This window comes from Aptenodytes patagonicus, chromosome 2, assembly GCF_965638725.1.
Source record: "Aptenodytes patagonicus chromosome 2, bAptPat1.pri.cur, whole genome shotgun sequence".
In the NCBI taxonomy this organism is placed as follows: domain Eukaryota; kingdom Metazoa; phylum Chordata; class Aves; order Sphenisciformes; family Spheniscidae; genus Aptenodytes; species Aptenodytes patagonicus.
This window is the reverse complement of record NC_134950.1, coordinates 94,836,816-94,856,783: the sequence shown is the minus strand read 5'-3', so window position 1 is coordinate 94,856,783 and position 19,968 is coordinate 94,836,816. Positions and strand designations below refer to the sequence as shown.

Sequence of the window (19,968 nt, the reverse complement as noted above, 5' to 3'; positions counted from 1 at the left end):
GTTAAGGCATATGGGACAATGTGTGATCATACAGGGACATCTCGCTATCAAGAGATGCTAAAAATATGGAGAGAATATTATTCCCAAACCTGAGCTTTTGGGCTAGAAATTCTATTTATACAGTCTCTCTCTTCCCAACCAGAATTTTTTCTGGAAGTTGATGCCAAAAATTGAAACCAGACTAAAAACTCATTGAGGAGAAAATGTTATTACCTCCCCAGCCACCCACTGGCTGTTCAAATAATATTGTATATATCTGTGCACTTCTGCATATTTATTGAATTTGTCAAGTTTTTGTTCCCAAGTAAAACTTATTGGCCCTGTCAAAAGTTCACCAGCTGCACAAGTGACTTTGATGGCCTGAGGAACAGCCCTGGCGCTAGCGTCATGGAAGAGCCTGTGGCTTTCCTCTCCCTTTTCCAGCTGAGATCGGTATGTTGATGCATGGGGCCCAGAGAAGATACAGAAGGAGGGAAATTGAAAAAATAATAAACAATAAAAATATAAATTACAGAAAGCGCTCACCAAGCCATCCTGGTTTTATTATATGGCCTTGAGAAGGAATTTTTTATTTTCAATCAAACTATGTGGAATATGCATTGTAAACATTCTGTACCCACTGCTCAACATTTTTATGGCTTAGTAGCAGAAGAGCTAATAGGAATGTAGAGTGGGTTGCTACATAATCCTTGTGGTGTGGCTGATGGGCTGTCACGCGGAAAGAACAGGGTTGGCAGGTGTCACCTCTTGAGATCGCAGAGCATGGGAGCGGGACTGTGGGGCTCTGGTGGCACAAAATAGAGAATGAGGCAGAAAAAACCCCTTTTGCAGCAGGGTGATGAACAGCACCCTGGTACTAACATCTTCGGAGGGACATCTGTCCCCCAAGGTGGGGTATGAATGGGAGAACAGAAAATGAAGATTTGGAATAAAAAATTAAGACGTACCAGCCTACATTTTTTCTTATGATCTAGAGGGCAACACTAGACATATCCACTGCGGCAGTCATTCAAGCCCAGAAGGTCTCACATGTTACAAAATTAGAAAGTGAGGGGAAAAAAAGAAGAATGTAGAGAAACAATACTCTGTAACACAGCAAACACAACGGGCTAGAAATGTTCAACCCGTGGCTGCTATCTCACGTTCATACTTACACAATGGTTTTCCCGATGTGCTTAAATGACTTCTCCACAAATTCACGGACGCTGTGGACCTCCCCAGTGGCTATGACAAAGTCCTCGGGCTCATCCGTTTGCAACATCAGCCACATGGCCTGCGGAAAGACAAACAAAGTCAGATTCAGTGAACATGAAAGTGGCCTCTTTGGTACATGATATTATATTACTGCATTTTTGATTTGGAAATAACTACACATACCCCAAGCTGGGGAAATTAGCACTTTCCTAACATGGTGGCTATTAACCAGTTCAGTGCAACTCTGAAAAGAGTTCAATTATTTCTTATTATAGAAAACAATGCTGTATTTGATTTTCAATTTGTTTCACAGCAGGGGTTTCTGCAGGGGAGACTTTAATATGTTTACTTTTGAACACTGAGACTTGGTTTAGTGCTCAAGAGCATGGATTCACTTGTTTAAAGCACTGCATGAATTGACATAGGTATGGGGAAAAGAACAAAATTTTGTAATGTTTCAGTCCAGAGTCCTGTTGTCTGTCTGTTATAGAATGATGTCAAACACACTGAACCATGAAAATATGGGTCCTTTTGGCTCTTTCTTCTGTCACATTTGTTTTGGCTAAGTTGAGATTTTAATTAAGAGTAAGTAATTAAAAAGGTAACTAAGAATAGTCAACAGTGTATTTGACCAAATTAATCTGTTTTTCCTGCTGAATATGTGCTGAATGTTACGTATTAAAGCACTGTAGCAGAAACTTTTTCTTTTGACACAGGAACACAGAAAACACTGGTAGAAAAGTGAGACAACCGTTAACATCTCTTTCAAAGAACCGTTTGCGCAGCACCAAAAATGGCAACAGGTTTTGAAGCAAAACTTCGTGGGTTTGTCAACATATTTGCATTTCGGGGGAGCAGGTTTACTTCCCACAGCAATGTCTTTCACAGAGTCCCCTCCCACAAACAAGTAATGATGGATGAGCACCATCTCAGAGGGCTGGCCAGCTAAGTCAGCCTGAAAGCAGGAAAGCAGATGGAAAAAGAGGCATGCAAAGACACGTGTGACTTGTCTGAGGTATCACGGCAGGTACATTTCAGTTTTCTGATGTGCAAGCTACTGCTCTAGCGACTGGACTATTTGACTGCCTAGGAGCTGTAGGTGGACAGAATAATTATTACTTTAGATCAATCAAAATGATGTAAACACTTCATTTCCTTTGGAGAGGAAAAGGGAATACCTGTATGGCATGATCCTCATTTAATAAATAACCAGAAAAGGAAAACAAAATAATTCAACTTTCTCTCCATATGGTAAAAAGGACTGTCATCTTCTCACAGTGTAATCCACAACGCTATTTGCATTGACCTCTTCACATCAGCTTTAAAGAAAACAACTTTAGTAGGTCCCTTGATGGTAGTGGATACTCTGCAAATCAGATTAATAAAAGCTTTGGGACAGCTCAGTTTCTCTTGGTAAATACCACCTGAAATATTCAATTTTTCCCTCCCCTCTTCTTAATAAATCAGTGTCCAGCATAGCAAGGCGATACATTCCACTTAAATGGTTCTATTTGCAAGTCATTTTTCTTCCCAGTTATTATTTTATGAATCTTCCAAAGTTTTGACAAGATTTTATTAACATGTTCCTTTTGAACCTTTTTGCTTCTTGAACGTGTGTGGAAGGCTGGGTTTTGGGCAACTGCTGTGTAAGTCCTTGACATAAATTGTGGTTTAGGGATATGACCTGCTGGGCAGGACAATGGCAGCAACTTTATTTTTCCTTTCCAGGGTTGAACATCCTAGCCAATGATGCAGAAATACCCAACTGGCTGATGAAACGCCTCTTGTGGGAAGGAGATGTCTTAACTCGTGTATCTCGTATGAGCTTTCTTGGAACACTGGGGTTTCCCTGCTGATTTGAGAGGTCACCGTAAATCACCAACTCCTGTTTCTTCACGACTGGACAAGCTTGCAGGATTCACAGTAGTGGCAGCTTCACAGAAAGGTAAAAGGAATATCTAAAATAAGTAATGGATAGTTCTGGTTCTCCTAGCCTAGTCCCTGATTTCACAGACCTTCAGCTTTCATTAAGCAGCCCAGCTGAAAACAAGAAGCTTCCTCATATGAGAAGGCTCTATTTGAGTGAATAAGGTTTTCCAAGATTAGACAGTCAGTCAGTCAGAGTCAGAATTTATAGCGGTTCTCCTCCTGACCTTATTGGATGTTTGCTGTACATAAGGAATTCAAGGTCTTGCCCTTCTTTGTTTGAAACGTACACAACACTGTAGTGTCAGTTACATCTGACAGAATTGTGACAACCAAACCTCAATTATTGGTAAAAATCACCCCCCACCCCCAAATGCCATGTAGGTTGACCAAATATGCAATATTAGCATAAGGACCTGCTATTTACTATGCACTTTTGTAAAGTAGTATTAATATGTCTAAGTAGAAGCAGGATCAAACTTACTATAATTTTTTGCCATCCCTCCACTTTTAAACACCTCAGTATTGTAATTCATTGGACACAATTTTAGTGTGGGTGCTTATGCTGAGACATTCAACAATCCAGTGCCTATTTAAAATATTTACACATTAATTTTGTGAATTAATATAAAATAGCGTTGCAAGTTTCTCTTTACTCTAAAATATGCACTGCATTGAAGGAGACAGCTACAAAATACTAACAAAAACCCAGCCTTCGACAAGGTCCCACCAAGTTTTATGCATTTGGATGTATCAACTCTTGTCGACCATTTCAAAGAGCAAGCAATCACCATCTTAGAAATACAACTTAAACTGCATTAAATTTCTACAGGATCAACTTAGCAACGATCAAACAATGCAGATAGAGTTGCTAAAAGCAATTTTTGCCTCAACTCCTACCAGGAAAGAATGTTTAGATTAATGATTACTTGAGAATCTATCACTGCTGGTTCTTTTATTTTTTCTGGCATTTGCAGTTGTGGGCACTTACAATTACCTCAATCAAATCAGGTATGAAAAAAATGAACATGCTAAAAATGACAAACAAAGTAAGCGATAGTTCTGTTTTGCTTTGAGGAAGGCGACCAAATGCTGTTGCTTTGAATGGGTCTGCATGAACAGTCTGTAAAAAAATGCAAAGGCAAGCCAGAAGATAGAAAAATCTTTGAACAAGCTCCGCATTCAAATCTTTATTTCCACAGGTACAGCCCGTGACAACCAATGAGAAATCCGTATACAAGCAGTAGCTATATGCTTTTCCTACAGCAAGTGCCAGGAATGTGCTTCCCCCCACATCAGACTAATAAAGGCCCTTGACCTATCAATGTCTAGGCATTTCCTTTAAGAGTTCATATTGTACCAGACTCCGGGCTGAGAATGAGAGGAAAGGGGGAGATACAGCTCCAGGTTTATTTGTCATTACTGAATGGCTTACTGGTTTTAACAGAGGGGAAAAGCTTTGTTTAAATTTCCACTGAAAGTAATTAATGGTTATTGACTGGCAAATGAAGAACAGGTGACACTCTGAATTAGAAGATAAATGATCTCATGTTCTAGCGTGATAATGGGTTAGTAATTGCTACAGAGCCTCAGCCTAGTGCGTCCCATCATAATGCTAGATCATGTCCAGAACACAAAGGCCTCTGTGTGAGAGGTATTCAGCCGTTCACCTCCCGATACAGCTGCAGAGTGATTTGCTCCATTTATTCTCTGATGGACTGCACAACTGAGGCAAAAGTTCACCCATTCTCACCTTCCTGTTCACATGCTGAACCACATGACCCATGACATGGCTGAACTGGGATAAAAACATTGCCCAGCTTTGGCTCTTGGCTATCTTTTAACCATTGCAAGGTCATATATTTTAGGAATTTTTCTGGTGCAGGAATGGAGAATCATGGATTTTCCTGTATTTCTTTGTAAAGGTTTTTTTGGATGGGCTGACAGCAAGTAAAGAAATTACTTGTGTTCAGTTCTGCCACTCTCTCCCTAATTTTTTGCTCGATCCAGTTAACAAAATGTGGGCAAATGTTGAAAAGGAGGAGAAAACTACTATGGAAACAATTCAGGCTTAGGCTCTCTTAGACTAAGACTGTTACTTTAATGGCAAATGTAACAAAACATATTTTTCATATTTGAACTCTTTTTGGCTCTGGTCTAGTGACTCACAAAGTCTAAAGGCAATACTATGTTGTTTACATTTGAAGACAGAAACCTAACCGGAGAGAGATACGTAGCAAGTCTAGCAAGCGGACACACTTTTATGATTATGTGGACTAGGATATCTGTTCTGCATGCCTGAACTACAGCCTCTGCCAAAATATTTCCTCTTTCATCTTTCCCCTCTTCCCTTTTCTGTATAAAAACCCCTGCCAGTAGTAAGCACCATTTGCAAGCAACATATCCAAAACATGCACCAGTCTTCTCCCTGCCCAAATTTCTTTGCTTACATAGTGTTTGCACCTGGGCTAGTGAAGGGGAAAACCCAAGCTGGACTAACACAACCCCCATATAGGTACATTCTGTGCATGCCACTGCTGTTATGGTTGTGATGTGTCTGCTTGTCTTGAGCATCTGGAGTATGTTGTAGATGTGTTTCACCATTAACTTCCAGTCCAGCATCCCAGTGAGAAAACATTTATTAACTAGGCTGTCATCCATGGATAACAAAGACTCAGTAGTTGAGGTTATGTTTAACTCTCTATATTTGATACTTTTCTTTCACTGTCTGCTCTAGCACTGTATATTGTTAAAATGGGCTTGTAATCAGGTATCTGCCTATTTAAGAGAAAAAAGAAATACAAATCCAACTTTCTCAGACTTTAAAGTACAACTGATGATTTCTGCTCTAGAAATGAAAGATAATTTTTTAAGAGAATGAGTAAAGCCTTTTCTTATGTCTCATCCGATGCAAGACCCAAATCAGATATGACTGAACAGACACACAACGTGATAAATGGAAAATGTTCCCATTGGTACTAATTACCCTGTACTGCTACACAGCATATTTTTCCAGGCCCTGTACTGTCAAAAAAATCTTCCGTACATATTTCTAGGTATTAGGCAGAGAACTTCTGACTTCTTTGTATTTGCCACACACACACACACAAAAATCAAACCAAATCAGTAATGTTTACTTTAGGAGATGGAACAGATAGTTGTAGCCTGATGCAGGGTGCATCGTCTGTGCGTTTCAGAGACAAAGAAGCAGAGACTGGTGAATGTCTAGCTCTACTTACTTATCACTTGCGGAAGGCATGGGTTACCTCAAGGTTGTCAACAATCAGGGAGCAATTTCTGACTAAGTCAGAAAACATTACCAGCCAGAGAGACCCAAGAGTACTTTACCACCATTTATAGAAATTCTGTCTTTACAGTATTCCATACTCTATTTTCTAGAAGCAGGCAGAAGAATTCAGTGGGTTGGACATGGTACTCTAGTCATCCCAAACCTGGCTATCCTGCTGGGGTCACCACCGAGGAGAATTGAGCATTTTGGGCCAAAGCATGATGAGCCTTTACAGGGATGTGGCAGCAAAGGAGGACCTTCTCCCCATATGGTGAGCACAAAGGCCTGGCATGACTGCTGTTCCTGCACGCATCATGAGGGACTGTTCCCTTTGTGCCACAAAAGACAGGGCTATTGTATCACCTCTCTCTCTGCACTGTCCCAACTCAATTGCACTGGCATGGAAAGAAGCTGCTTGGCATCTTCTGCGCTGCGCAACGTGGGGAGATGTCATGCCCACACACTTCCTGCCTGCCTGGATGTGAGGCAGTTCCAGATGCCATCACCCGGCTCCTTCTGACACAAACCAGCTGACTGGCTGTGGTTTCTCAAGCTGCTACAGAAATGACCACAACTGATGATTGTGCCTTAGAGAAGTGAGACTGGGGACATCAACTCAGAGCTCTGAACCCAAACTGACTTCCAGTTTATCTCTTTATTTACTTTTGGAGGGGCAGAGAAGGAAGAAGAGGTGCTACGCTGGCTGAGTCACTCACATCTGATTGACTTCTGCAGCCGTTAAAAGCATAGGTATGTACTGGGTGTACCTGGCAGGCATGAGTGTGTGTTATATAAGGAGATTATGCAAAGAGACAGAGATACATACGTATGATACACAACAGAAGGAAAAAAATCTCCTTACACATGTTCTGCACACAATAGGGGCATAGCACACATGGCTGAAAAACACTAACGAAGCTCAAGTGCAGCAAAAAAAGTCTTGTGATCAGAGTAAAGTATAAGCTGCCCCTGCCTGAAAGCCAACACAAAAGCGTTGGGCACGATCCCATGCTCCCTGCCACAATGGGAGTTCAGTCTAAGTAATGACTATTGCTTTAGTACTTGTTTCTGACGATGTTATAAGGCAAGGCAAGCACGGCAGGGAGACTCTTGCCAAAGAAAACCACAGGGATGTGCTGCCAGGCATGCTGATACTCCCAAGAAGCCAGTGACAGCAGGAATACGGGAGTATGCATAATCAATGTACTCCTATGCTTTTTTTCCTTCTTGCTCAGTAACTTAAAAAGTAAGGGTGCACACCCAATAAGCAAGAACCTTACTATGCTGTTATAGTTTGCATTTGAAAGGCAAACTGAAGTTCATGACTGAGGCCATTGTCTATCATCGCAACAGACTTTTGATAAGCTCAACCCTCTCTCAAAACCTACAGCAAAAGAGGTACTGCCCAAGAAGTGCAGGACACATGCCTCTTCCTTTCTCCTGAAGCGTCATCATCCTGTTTTCTCAGATGACCAAAAATCACAGCGTTGGTGCCAAATTTGTTGCTCAAGGAACCTCCGTTCATGGAAAAACCCTTCTAAACACCATTTAAGTATCTATCAGATCTCATCAGGTTAAATACATTTTGATATGCTTCTTCCTCAACAGTGTAATGCCGAACATAAGGACTCCAATGTCTGTGTACAAAGCTTTTCCTTTAGCGTTGTCCTTTCTACTCATGCAGAGGAGACGTTGAGTACTTATGACATGGCAGCTGCTTCCATTCAAAAGAGCAACGTTTGCAAACCATAGACAGTTACATCACTGACAGAAAAGGTATAAAATGAGAACAGACTCGAGATGAAAACATTTTCCTCTGAGAGGAAAAACACACCATTTGATAAAAAACAATGGAAAATTTACCTTAAGAGTCCCAAGAAAGTAAACAACAAAAAAAACTTTTACCAATATACATATTAGAAGTCTCCTAAGGTACAGTTACAGGGGTAACATGTCGTGACTCATTTTATAAACTTTCTCACAGATTTTCGAAGTTACAGTTGATAAATTGCCACAGAAGCAATTTGAAGTATGCTTGCTGATTTAGTCAAATCCTACGGTTTGGCTGTAGATGTGAACTTGTTCAGAGCTGAACTATGTTCAGATCCATGATTTTTTTCTTTCAAGTTAAAAGAGTATAGTTGATATATTTAAAGATAATAATCCAACAATTATAAAGTTACTAAAATAATAAAATACCTGATAATCTTTGTGGAGCATCTTGAATGAAAACAATATCAATGTCTTCTGAAACAAAAGCCCTCACATCTGTAGGAAATACTAGGAAATACTGTCTAACTTTTCTCTTGTAAGTAGATAGGCCAATTGTTTTACAGATCTCAGGGAGGACTCGTGAAACTTTAGTAGGCAGTTTTATTAATAAAAACCACAAGAATTATAATCCAGATAAACCTTAAGGGTCAACCTTCTCTGTTAACACAACATGATGTTTCTCACATGCGCCTCAGTTGAACACAAAGTTCTCATTGTGTTATCAAAAACTAGATTACTGCTTTTTTTTTTTTTCTTTCTTGTGTCACTGAGTGTCAAAAAATTGTTCTTTCAATACATGGAAGTATTTGTATACAGTTTTATAACTTATCTTTAGTTGCTAGCTGGAGGCAAAAAAGAAACAGTAAAGCTGCTTGTTGGGAAACCTCACCAACAATGAAAATTAATATAGTCCTTTTTTCCTGCCAAAAAAATTTGAACAGATTTTTAGGTCCACAATGGTTTGTTTATTCTTCAAATGGTTAAATTGGAAGTGACATGTGTGACACAAAGTAATTTAAATGAAAAGATACAGAAAGGATGCATATATGCTCTCTTTCTTTCGTTTTAATTTTGGAGGATATTGTCGCAATTGCTAACAAAGGGGTGCCTTAAATTCTGTTTAAGAAAAAAGGGAAAGAAATTCAAAGCTAAACAGAGAAAAATGAGAAAAATTTGAATTACAGAAAGTACGTGTGAGTTTTAACCACTCAGATTTGTATTACCTAGACAAGACTATAGAATAAATATGTTTCCCAGGCTCCACCTAGCAGACAATTCTGAAAGATATTTGACCCACTTCCCTCTCCCTTTTTTTCCCTTCCAGAATTAATTTTCCCTGCTATTTTTATATGAATGAAAGACAAAATACCTCTTCACAAAGAAGCAGACTCCCATTTGACAGGATTACTCACCGCTAAAGTAAAGGGTTGTACCCGGGTTGCGGTGAGGGCAGAGAAGCCTTAGGGACCCATGCCAGGAAGGACTGGTTGGGGCCACGATCTAACCACAAGAAAACAGACTAGGCTTTCAAGTCAAGTACCGGCATGTTTACTGGAGCAAAAGGATCCGCCCCAAAATAACGATTACAATGTAGATATTGATCACAAAATGTTTACAGTGCAACATTTGACTATAAAAAGATCCTGGTTGATGCTTCTGACACCTGTTTGCCTCCTATTTCTTTCCTGGATTGCTCAGACACTTACAGCTAAGCGCAAGCTCATGTGCTCCTTTTGACTGGGGTCAGAGGAGCGGCATGATCTATGGATCAAAGTACTACTGATCTCCACACAATCAGAAATGCTGTTATTTATACCACGATTCAGGCAATTACTTTCTCTCTCCAAATCTTCCTTTCCTTTCCTCCCATTTGTGAACATTGTGTCTTCAGCTTGCTAGCTCTTCCACTCAAGGTTTGTAGGTCTGCAGGGATCTGCCCCATGCCTATCCAGAAAAGGGCCCTGACTTGGGTTAAACCACTAGTAGTACTGTAAAAAAGTGCTAAGGCAGCAGAGAGCTGCCAGAGCACAGGCAGATAGGCTTAGAGGTAATAAATCAGTACTTCATAGTGTTTATACATGTTTGAGGGTATAATTGGGAAGGAAGAAGAGCAAGCCTTTAAGATAGTAAAAGTAACAAAGCAAGAGCACTGAGGTAAAATTTATGAACTGAGTTGTTTTTTTTTTAAAAGAAATACAGGGAGATAGAGTGAGTTAATAACATAAAATTAACCTGAATTCTATTTTATAATTTACATTTCCCCAAAAAATTTCCAGAATTCTTGCTTCATGCTTTTGAACACAGGCATTTTCTCCTCAGACTGCTACCAGTTTCCAAATGATGTTACACTCCTGAATAATAATCTAAAACAATTAACATGAAATGTTAATTCACTCATCCTGAGGAAAACATTTACTATTAATTGCGTTCTTATAAAATTAGAGTTATCCTTGTCTGAATAATCTGTGTAAATAAAGAGCGTGCTACCTTTAGCACATCATTGAAACTTCACCTTCTGATTTTATTCCAGTTTTCAGTCCACTGGAGTTGGAAGTAAAAAAGACTTTCACCATTAAGACATCGTTACTTATGAAGCAGTGGCAAAAAAATGCACACCAAGCACTGTTTTACTAACTATAAAAAGCAAGAAGTCACCTGAATAAGTATCAAGATGCTAAAGTAATCTCATTCCCGGTTCTGTGGATTTTTTCTTTTCCTTTACCAGAACATTTCAGGTGACAACATTTTGGAATTTGATGCTAAATTCTCTCAGTTGAGTACAGACAGAGACAAGAGCACAACCTTGATGCCTCGGGGATACGGTAATGCAATACAGAGGGATTTATTTTCTTTTTTATTTTTACCTCATGTCACAAGTTCAATTTTAGGCCAACAGTACCCAAAACCGCCACCATGTGATACAGCAGCTTATGCAAAGAGTCTGGCGGTTTTAACCCAAGCCCTAGGACAGAGGAATCTGCCTCACAGATTCGCTGCCACAGCGTTAGTGTTACTGTCGCTCTGATTATGTTCCTCCGTGCTCAGGGTCGGATACTAGCTCATGGTCTATGCCATCTCAAATCGGGGCATGGGAATTTCAGCTAGAAAAAGTCGATGGTAAAATGATCCCAGAAACCAAAGGACGTATTTTAGAAGTCTGGCTGTGCAGCGCAGATGTGAAAAGGCAACAGGAAGATTTCTTTTGAGTATGCTTTAAAATACATTTGGAGGGCACATTTGGACCTTCCCTTGCCTTGTTCTGGTCATTCTGATTCCACGATCATTAGTAATTACTACTTCTGCAACGGCGGTTAGTCGCAGTGAATCCTAAGTCAGGGAAAGGGAAGGATCTGCATTAAAACCATAGATATGGCTGCTCTCCGTGGGCTAGTGTCAAAATGGAATAGAAAATTTTATTCAGTTTGTTCCCAGCAATAAATACAGTCCTGGCATCCTGGATAAATCCTTCACATAACAGCATGTGTTCTTTTATGCACCCTGGGAGCGATTCTATTTAAAGCCACGGAATTGTGGGTGTGAGACTGTAAGCACATCCACTTACCCAAAACAAAATTAAAACCTGTCTTATATTAGTCAGGAGAGCTGTTATGAAAAATGCAAACCATATGAAGTTTTAAGTATACTTATGTTTTTTATCTGTCTCTGTGTAGCATATACAATTGACTTTCACTGCCTGAGATACAGTGCTGACAAGTGTTTTACCATATTATTACAGAATACCCCAGTAGCATTATCACACTTCAACTTTTGCTTGCAATAAATCTCTGCTACACGCACGTCAGAAGTCATTGCTCATATCACATCCAGACAAAATAAGGGCCCTCCCTCCCCAGTGGAAACGAACGAGACTCTACACACACTAGGTATTCTGCCATTAAGGCTGGAATAACCCCTGCAGGCCAGACACCAGGAACAACGTTCCCACAAGCATTACTTGGCGAGGGCCAGAAGAGGTCTGTTCTCAGGCAAATAACAGTGGCACAGGCATGAGTCATTGCAGAACGCAATAGATTTATCACCACAACGACATTATCATCCCTTATATGCCGGTTTCCATGTGCAAGTCTCTTTTCATTCTTTTTTTTTTTCTTCTCAGAGATTTATAACTCAACTGCTGAAACATATTTCACATGAACACAATTCTCTGCTCTGTATATTTTTTTTAATAGCTGTACCATAAACCATATTCTAATTGCATGGGTCCGGCTTTAGGTTCAGCCTGTTTATTGGTTTCAGTTTGGTCAAAGCAAACGATGAGCAGACACCATCTCCAGTGTCCCAATCTCAGCAGTGACAATGACTCTCTTTGTGGCCTTGACTAAAGCATTTAATCTTACCTCCTAAATTTTGCTGTCTGTGAAGCTGGAGTGATAATATTTATGCAGCTAGAGTGCTGTAAGAAAGTTGAGGGTAGCACAGACATTTCATGATGAAGTGCATTATTTGTTATAGAATTAGATGCCTTTGTCTGCACTTTTATAGTGAGAAAAAGTTATTTTTCCCTCTAAAAGACGGGAATTCAAACATTCTTCCTTAATACTGACTAGCTCTGGACTAATTAAAGAATGAATTAAAGGAGCAAGGAAACCCAAGGATGAGAATGCACGGAAATGATAGTTAGATTACACATTCCAAAACTCAATGAAATAGACATTTCTTGAGATACTGCACATTTCCGTTGTGATGCAAGAGATAAGTGAGATAACTACTCAGGCGATCAAGATACTAATAAGCAAGCTACAGTGGTTTCTTGGTGTCTTTTTCTCTCTTGCCTAACCTTCAGCAAATTTATTTTTTTCCCCTTTTGCACAATAATTGAGGGAAACCTGGAAATAAACTCTTTGAAACTTTTCCCATAGAAATGAGCTCCATCCTGCAAACCGTGCCTGATTCTGACTTCACATGAGATTAATTTCATGAATTTGTACAGCCTGACTGTCAACGTAAAAAAAGAGGAAAGTGGGGCCTGTAGTTCATGTTAGTGCAAGTAGCTCTCTGACACTGCAGTATTTTCTGCATCAGACCCAAGAGGCGGTTGTAAACCCAGGTACGAAACAAACTGTTGCATCAAATGGTGAACAATAACTAAACTTATTATTAAACCTCCTCACTTAGTATTCTTCCCCTTTCCAGCACAAAGAAAAAGACTGAAGCATGAGACCTTGTGGGAAGGAAAGGGGATAAAACCATCTAGCTGCACATCCCAGAGAAACATCTAAAGCCTGAGACCGCTGCAGTCAGACCTCCCTCGAATCCTGCTCTCTCTAGCTGCCACCTCTCCTCAGTCCCCATGCTGACCCCCTGAATCAAGCCAGATGGGACTGGCGGAGACATGTCAAGGAAGTGCTGAAAAGGTGACTTGGGTCTCTGGCAGCTAGTCTGGAGCTCGTTTCTATGCGAAATCTCTGGGGGCTGCTGCTTTGCAATTTCTCAGGAATGTTTAATTCTCCTCATCCCTCTGCTGAGTCTCTCTGGAGAGGTCACGGAGGCCTGTGACATCCCTGGAGGGCACTGCCTAACTAAATTAGCATGAGATAACTTTGGACTCTCTTCCAAATAAGAAAATACAAGGGAGAGAATTTCATTAAAAGCAGAAGACTAGGTGATCCAAGTTAATCCCAGCCCAGAGCTGCTGCAGAAATGTTCTCTGTTTATATTTTGACTTTACTCTCTGTTACAGAGTTCACTGACTATAATGGAAGCTGTGTTAAGTGCACAACTTGACCTCAGTTGACCAAATCTTAGTTTCATAATAAAGACAGAAAGTGGGTTTGGCGGCTCTAAAAGGTTTGATTAGTTGCTGTTTTGCCTGTTCGTGTGTGACTACATAGGGTGCTGAGTAAATGGTAAAAGATAAACACTGATGTACTTCACTCTTTATATGAGCTTTTTAATCAGGAAACATGAACTCTTTAATATGCAACAGTATTATAATTCACACACATACGTGTGTAAGCTTAGCATTCGTTAGCAAAGCAAATACGACCAAGTCCCAAACTTGCTTTTTTTTTTTTTTTTTTTTTAAGACTTATGTACACAAAGTTTTGTTTAGGTTCCCTCAGTGGATGAAAGAAAAAAAATCTACCTCAGGAAGTAAAAAGACAAAAAAAACCTTAGGGAGAGGGAACGCCGACATCTGCGCACACTTCTGCAATAGCGTGTTTCCCATGCAACTCAAGGGCCAGGTAAGACACAAAGGTAGCTCAACACAACCAGCGATATCCCACCTCATCTTCCAGCAGTGAGAGAACCGTAGCAAACACCACACCAAATACCTCCAAAACAAGGATTCGATTTTTTGTATACAAACAGGATGGGGAGCAAATGAGGAATTTTTCACTCGGGCTGAGGTTATAATAGCTGACTCTAGAGAACCAGGAGATGAAATAAAAATGTACCCAAAAAACCTCATTGCCTGAGCTTGATCTATTGGAAAAACTGGGTTCGTGAGACCCAGGAATTCACACTTCAAATTATTATTAAATATATTGGTAGTAATAAACTGAGACCACCTAACAGTGCAATATGAATGAAAACCATATTATTCTTACAAACTTGAGATTAGAAAGTAAAATCTTACTTTATTAAATGCTGTTTATAAGCCAATCCTGCATAACAGCATGATTTGGATATATTGAGACAAATACTCCTCCTTCTGAGAAGACAAGAAGAAAAGGAAAAGGTACAAAAGTTCACGCAGTTCACATTAAGGACAACCCAATGTGCTCTCTCCCTTCAGGAAGGAAATATTAGCATGGCCTCTTAGCTACACTGAGGGCAACGATCTGCTGGGAAACATGACTTCAAGTCGACAGATCTTGGGGCACCACCAGGCTAAACTAGGCTTCTTACGCCTGTCATAATTGTCTCCTTTTCACAGGACTGCTGCTTTGCCATAGGTGCCACTGAGTTTGTACACGTACAACTAAAAATCAAAGCAAATTTTCCCGCTGAGCTTTTCCAGAAGAACCGATTGTCTAGTAGGTGCTTTTTCTAGTCTTCCTCAGAAAGACGAAGAGATGCACCAAAGGAGAAAGTTATTCCAGCACGGGAGAGAGACTGGAGAAAATGCATGAAAACCAACTCTTCCTTCCACAGTGAATACTCCTTCCCCCTCCCTAAAGCTTGTTTCATCACCAAAATCATACCCTGAAATCAGGCATGTGGGCCCAAATCCTGCCCCCCTGGAGTCAGTCAAATCTTTGCTATAGACTTATGTGAGGATGGAATTTCATTCCGAGTGTAGGAGCCTGTCACGGCCAAAGGTGAAAAAAAGGGTGTTTTCCACACAGGCTCTGCTTTTCTACTTTTGTGCCCCTCGGGAAACTGGTGCAATTAGATCCCTATCATTATATACTGGAAGGGCACATTTGGCACTGCATGTGAGTTTAGGTACTTTAAAAAGTTTGTGTACTTAAAAAACAGAGGGAAAATTTAAATATAAGTTACTTTCTTTCAAACACCAGACCTTATATATAAACAGTTCAGAGGTGCTATAGTCTGGTAAGTGAATAATTAGGAAAAAAAAAGCATGTGAAATATATGATAAGCTGGCAGAGAAAGATTGCTAAATAAGATTCTTCCCCCTTTTTATGCCAAAACAAGAGATAATTCATATTTGCGTCCAAAAAATAATCAAACTAACTTCAAATATTTGAATGAGGACCACAAGGAAGGAGACCTAAATTTATAGCTACAGGCTTTTGTCTTTATTGTAGGGCTTCCTGGAAAGTTGCAAATAGGAAAATTAATCCAAACAAACTAAAGGTGTGATCTCAACAAATCTACTTATAACTGCATTAAACGCATCCTTTGTCAGGATGAGAGTCCTCCCTTTCACCTACCTAAATTAAGGACACTTTGGTCCCAAATACAAGCCCGCGTTGGGGTTTAATGCAACTGAACTGATCTACTTTAGACTTTCATCCAGGCTGATTTTCCTGGACCCGACCCATCAGGGTACTGCACTGCGAGGAACAACGTGCATGGTGAGTGATAGACTCTTGGAGTTCTTACTATAAACACTGAATTTTCTTGCTTTTATTTCGATCTAAAGACAGCTCAGCTTGTGTTCTGATTCCTTAAAAACCTACTTTCTCCTCCACGAGTTTTAACTGGATACATTAGTCTGCATTGCCCTAAACTATAAGCAATGGTATTTTGAAGCATTTACCAAATAATCTGTTTCGTCTCCTGAGAAAGCAGCAAGTCAACAGTGAAGAAAGTCCTTGCACTTTCAAATACGGCATGCACAGAAAGACACGCGTGCACGCTATGTATCCATCCTCATATATAATATGCATATCCTGGTATGTCAATTAGTCTGTAATATGCTTTCAGATATTTCTGGGTAAAGGTACCACAGAAACCTAAATAATTTTCATCATACCTGAGCTTTTATATGCCTTACCAGAACTGACCTAGAGAGTGAGGAAGGATTTTGTCTGTGTGTCGCAGGGCAAGAAAGGAAGATGCCTTTTTTCCAACTCCCCCAGCAATTCAATGCCTGGAGGAGCAACAGGAAAGAAACCGTGGTGACCTCTCTGAACTTATGGAAGCAGCTGCCAGCTCAGCAGGAGGAGCACTGCTGATGGACTGTAGTACCTACAGCTGGAAGAAGCCTTTAAGCCAGTTCTCTCTCTCCTCTCTCTTTTTACATCCTCTACCCCTAAATTATACAAATGGAAGAGCAAGAGAGGACTTTCAGAAACCTCAGGAGTCAGCTTGTTATTAGACTGGATAAAGAAGTCGCCAAGTTAAAGTTTCCAGTTATCCACACAAAATCAAAACAATATAATTGCTGTATTGAGAAAGCAAGACATAACTTTGTTTAAGATATGATTTATGTATTATTTTAACCTTCTCAAACACTTTGTCTTTTGGCATAGTAATGTTCTTGCTCTCTGAATTAAAATTTCTAAAAAAATATTTAAACTTCTAAAAAAAAATTAAACCTGGCAGATGTGAAACAAACCTGTGTCTCATATGTGGACAAAAATATCACACAAAAGGAAAACGCTGACTTTTCTAATCCTAGTTTTAAAGGTACCTTTGAAAGTCTTCTAGCCAGTTATCACAATGGAGTTCAGAACAACTTATTTCCTCTCCCTTTGAGAAAATGAAGTTATTAAAAGAATATGAAGCAAAATAAGCAGAGATGGTGAGAGGAATTTTTATTTTTTAAGATTAAAAGTGTGAGAATGTCAGGGAAACCAGAAGACAGCTGACATCTTGATCCTGAATAATACACACATTTAACCTTAGACATCAAAGGGGTCTCATGCACACATACGTGGGGGAAATACATACATGTTCTCGTTGTACCAACAGCACACAGAGATGCCATATAGCACTGAATCATGATAGCTGGTCAGTTAAGGTTTCTTTTTGTTTTCCCTGTTGTGAAGCCAATGTAAATGTATTGTCTTAAGACTCTGTTAGAGAGCTTTAAATGAAAGCACTTGTACTTGTGATGGGTTAAGAGCACACAGCAAATCTGCTATCCTGGCTCAGCTACACAAGGCAACTCACTAAGCCACAATAACTTGTACATATAACTCACCCCTAGGTGCCTGTTCTTCTTCTGCTTTGGGGTTTGTTTTTTTTTTCAGCCCAAAATCTAGGATAGTCAAGCACAGGCCCTGGTTTTGCAAATACTTCTAAACACAGGGTGTACACCGAACGGGGCTCTGGCCAGAAGCTTCATCAAACTCAGACGTTTAAAGAAGAAGTTAGGCTCTGCAGTTAAATGAAAGAGTTGATATGGGGCTCAAAGCAAAAGGCAGAAGAAGAGGGAGGGGGAGGAGAGAAGGAGAACATTTTCTGGCATCTGACCCAGGTTTAAAACTGTGTTTAATTTTCTTGAACAAAACCAAAACACTCCTCCAATTTTGGGAAATCCCTAGAAAAACAACAGAAAACATTGTTTCAAAAGGCAATTATGGTCGCTAAAATGACACATCATTTATGAATGGAAGTACTTAGAAGAGAGTAAATAATTCTTAAGGACAATAGCAAACATGCATTGGACCTAAATTTGCTGTTTCCTTGGCAGTGTTACACTAGCAATTCAATTACTCAAGATTTGCACTACTGTAACAAAAAGCAGAGCCAAGCCCATTATTTCCATCAGTGACAAAGAAACACTTATATCCTAACTGTGCAAAAGTCTTAATAAAACCACAGAATGAATGATTTAATCAGTAAGTGAAGGTATAAACTGATCAGAAAATTCCTAACAGCAGTAGGGGTAGTAGTAGTAGTAACAATAATAATAATGATAATGATATGGCCATACATTACAGGCATACATTATTCAGCTTCAAAAGGATGCCTCTGTCCATCAGTTGTATAAGTCAAGAATTTTATGATATCTACAAAAGCATAGAGCTCAACAACTGAAGATGTGCTATGCAAAACTCCTGTTGCTAATTAGTAAATTTACAAAGGCTAATGCATCCAGTTTAATAGCATCCCAATAGTACCGATACGGAAATCAAAATAGTAGCCACTAAAAATCAACCAGTTCACAAGTCACACTTAAGACTGTATGTTGTAATGAAAAACCCATTCTTTAGTACCTGATAAAAGTAACGTGTGTGTTTATCGTCAAGGTCAGATTTAAGGCTTTCCATGCCGTCACTTTTAAGCACTCCAGTTTTGAAAGCAAGAGGATAAATACTTCAAACTGCATTTCCCCCCAGTCACCTCTACTGTACAGTCAACCAAGTTCACGATAGAAAACTTTTCCTCTCCTCTTACATATTTAGTGTAAACCAGATACATCTCACTAGATTTTTAGTCTTGTTTACTGATGAAACAAGGCTTATGCACTTTACATGCACATGGCTGCGTGTCCACAACTCCTGCTTTCCTACTGGCTTATTTTAATCAAAATTTGGCAAAGGGACAGCAGTACCAAAAATATTAAAAGACTGCAAGTCTTGCTGAAACAGGAGTTGTCAAGGGGAGAGATACCCTGTTGGATCACTGAGGGAACGGCCAAGCCTGAATGTAACTCCTACTAGGTACCAGGGAACACACAGAGGAAGGAGCTATTACAAAGGCTCAGAACGCATGGGAAACTTCAAGCAGAAGTTGCAGCTCATCAGATACTAGAGACCTAACCATGTGTTATAAAACAAATGGCTTGCTTACCGAACGACATCTTCAAAAAATGAAGTTCAGACTTGCCAGCTTTGGAGAAAGATTTACTGTGCAGGAACACAGTCTTTGGTTTTTTGTTTCATCTTAAATGCTGTTGGCTTGTGTAACAACTAACACATAATAATTACAAACAGACAGGCTGAGGTTTGCTCAACACACCTGAGCAGCAGTATGAAATTTTGTGCGAATTTCCCCACCAGCTGCTCCGATCCTACCAAGGCAAGTGCATGGGATGCTGGCAGGGAAACCCTTTGCCCCTTCCAGTCAGCTGGATACTGCAGCACCGGTGTCCCAAAGAGCAGGTTAACCTGGCAGAGGCTGAGGGCAGACCATGGCTGGTCTGGAGGGCCACAACAATAGCATATTGCTTCCTGCCAGGAGCAAGGGTTAAACCAGGAAACATGCTGTTGTCTTATCATTGCAGTGCATGCCCAGGTCTGCCGACAGCATCTGCTTGCTTGCCCCTAATTCCAGGCAGGACCACGCATCGATGGCACAGCCCCAAATATGACACCAGGTGGGCACCCTGTTCTCTGCTTTTCTAAGTGGATTGACATATAGAAGTTCATTTGATCAAGGAGATGAGAAAATGTAAACAA

At 40.0% G+C, this 19,968-nt stretch overlaps 1 protein-coding gene across 1 annotated transcript in view; it reads right to left on the bottom strand.

Moving 5' to 3' along the window:
• GMDS (GDP-mannose 4,6-dehydratase) overlaps window positions 1-19,968 on the bottom strand; it is a 430,502-nt gene that overhangs the window by 81,786 nt on the left and 328,748 nt on the right. The window contains exon 8 of the mRNA XM_076330453.1: window positions 1,155-1,273. Coding sequence (XP_076186568.1) covers window positions 1,155-1,273 — 119 coding nt within the window. The remainder of the gene's footprint in view (window positions 1-1,154; window positions 1,274-19,968) is intronic.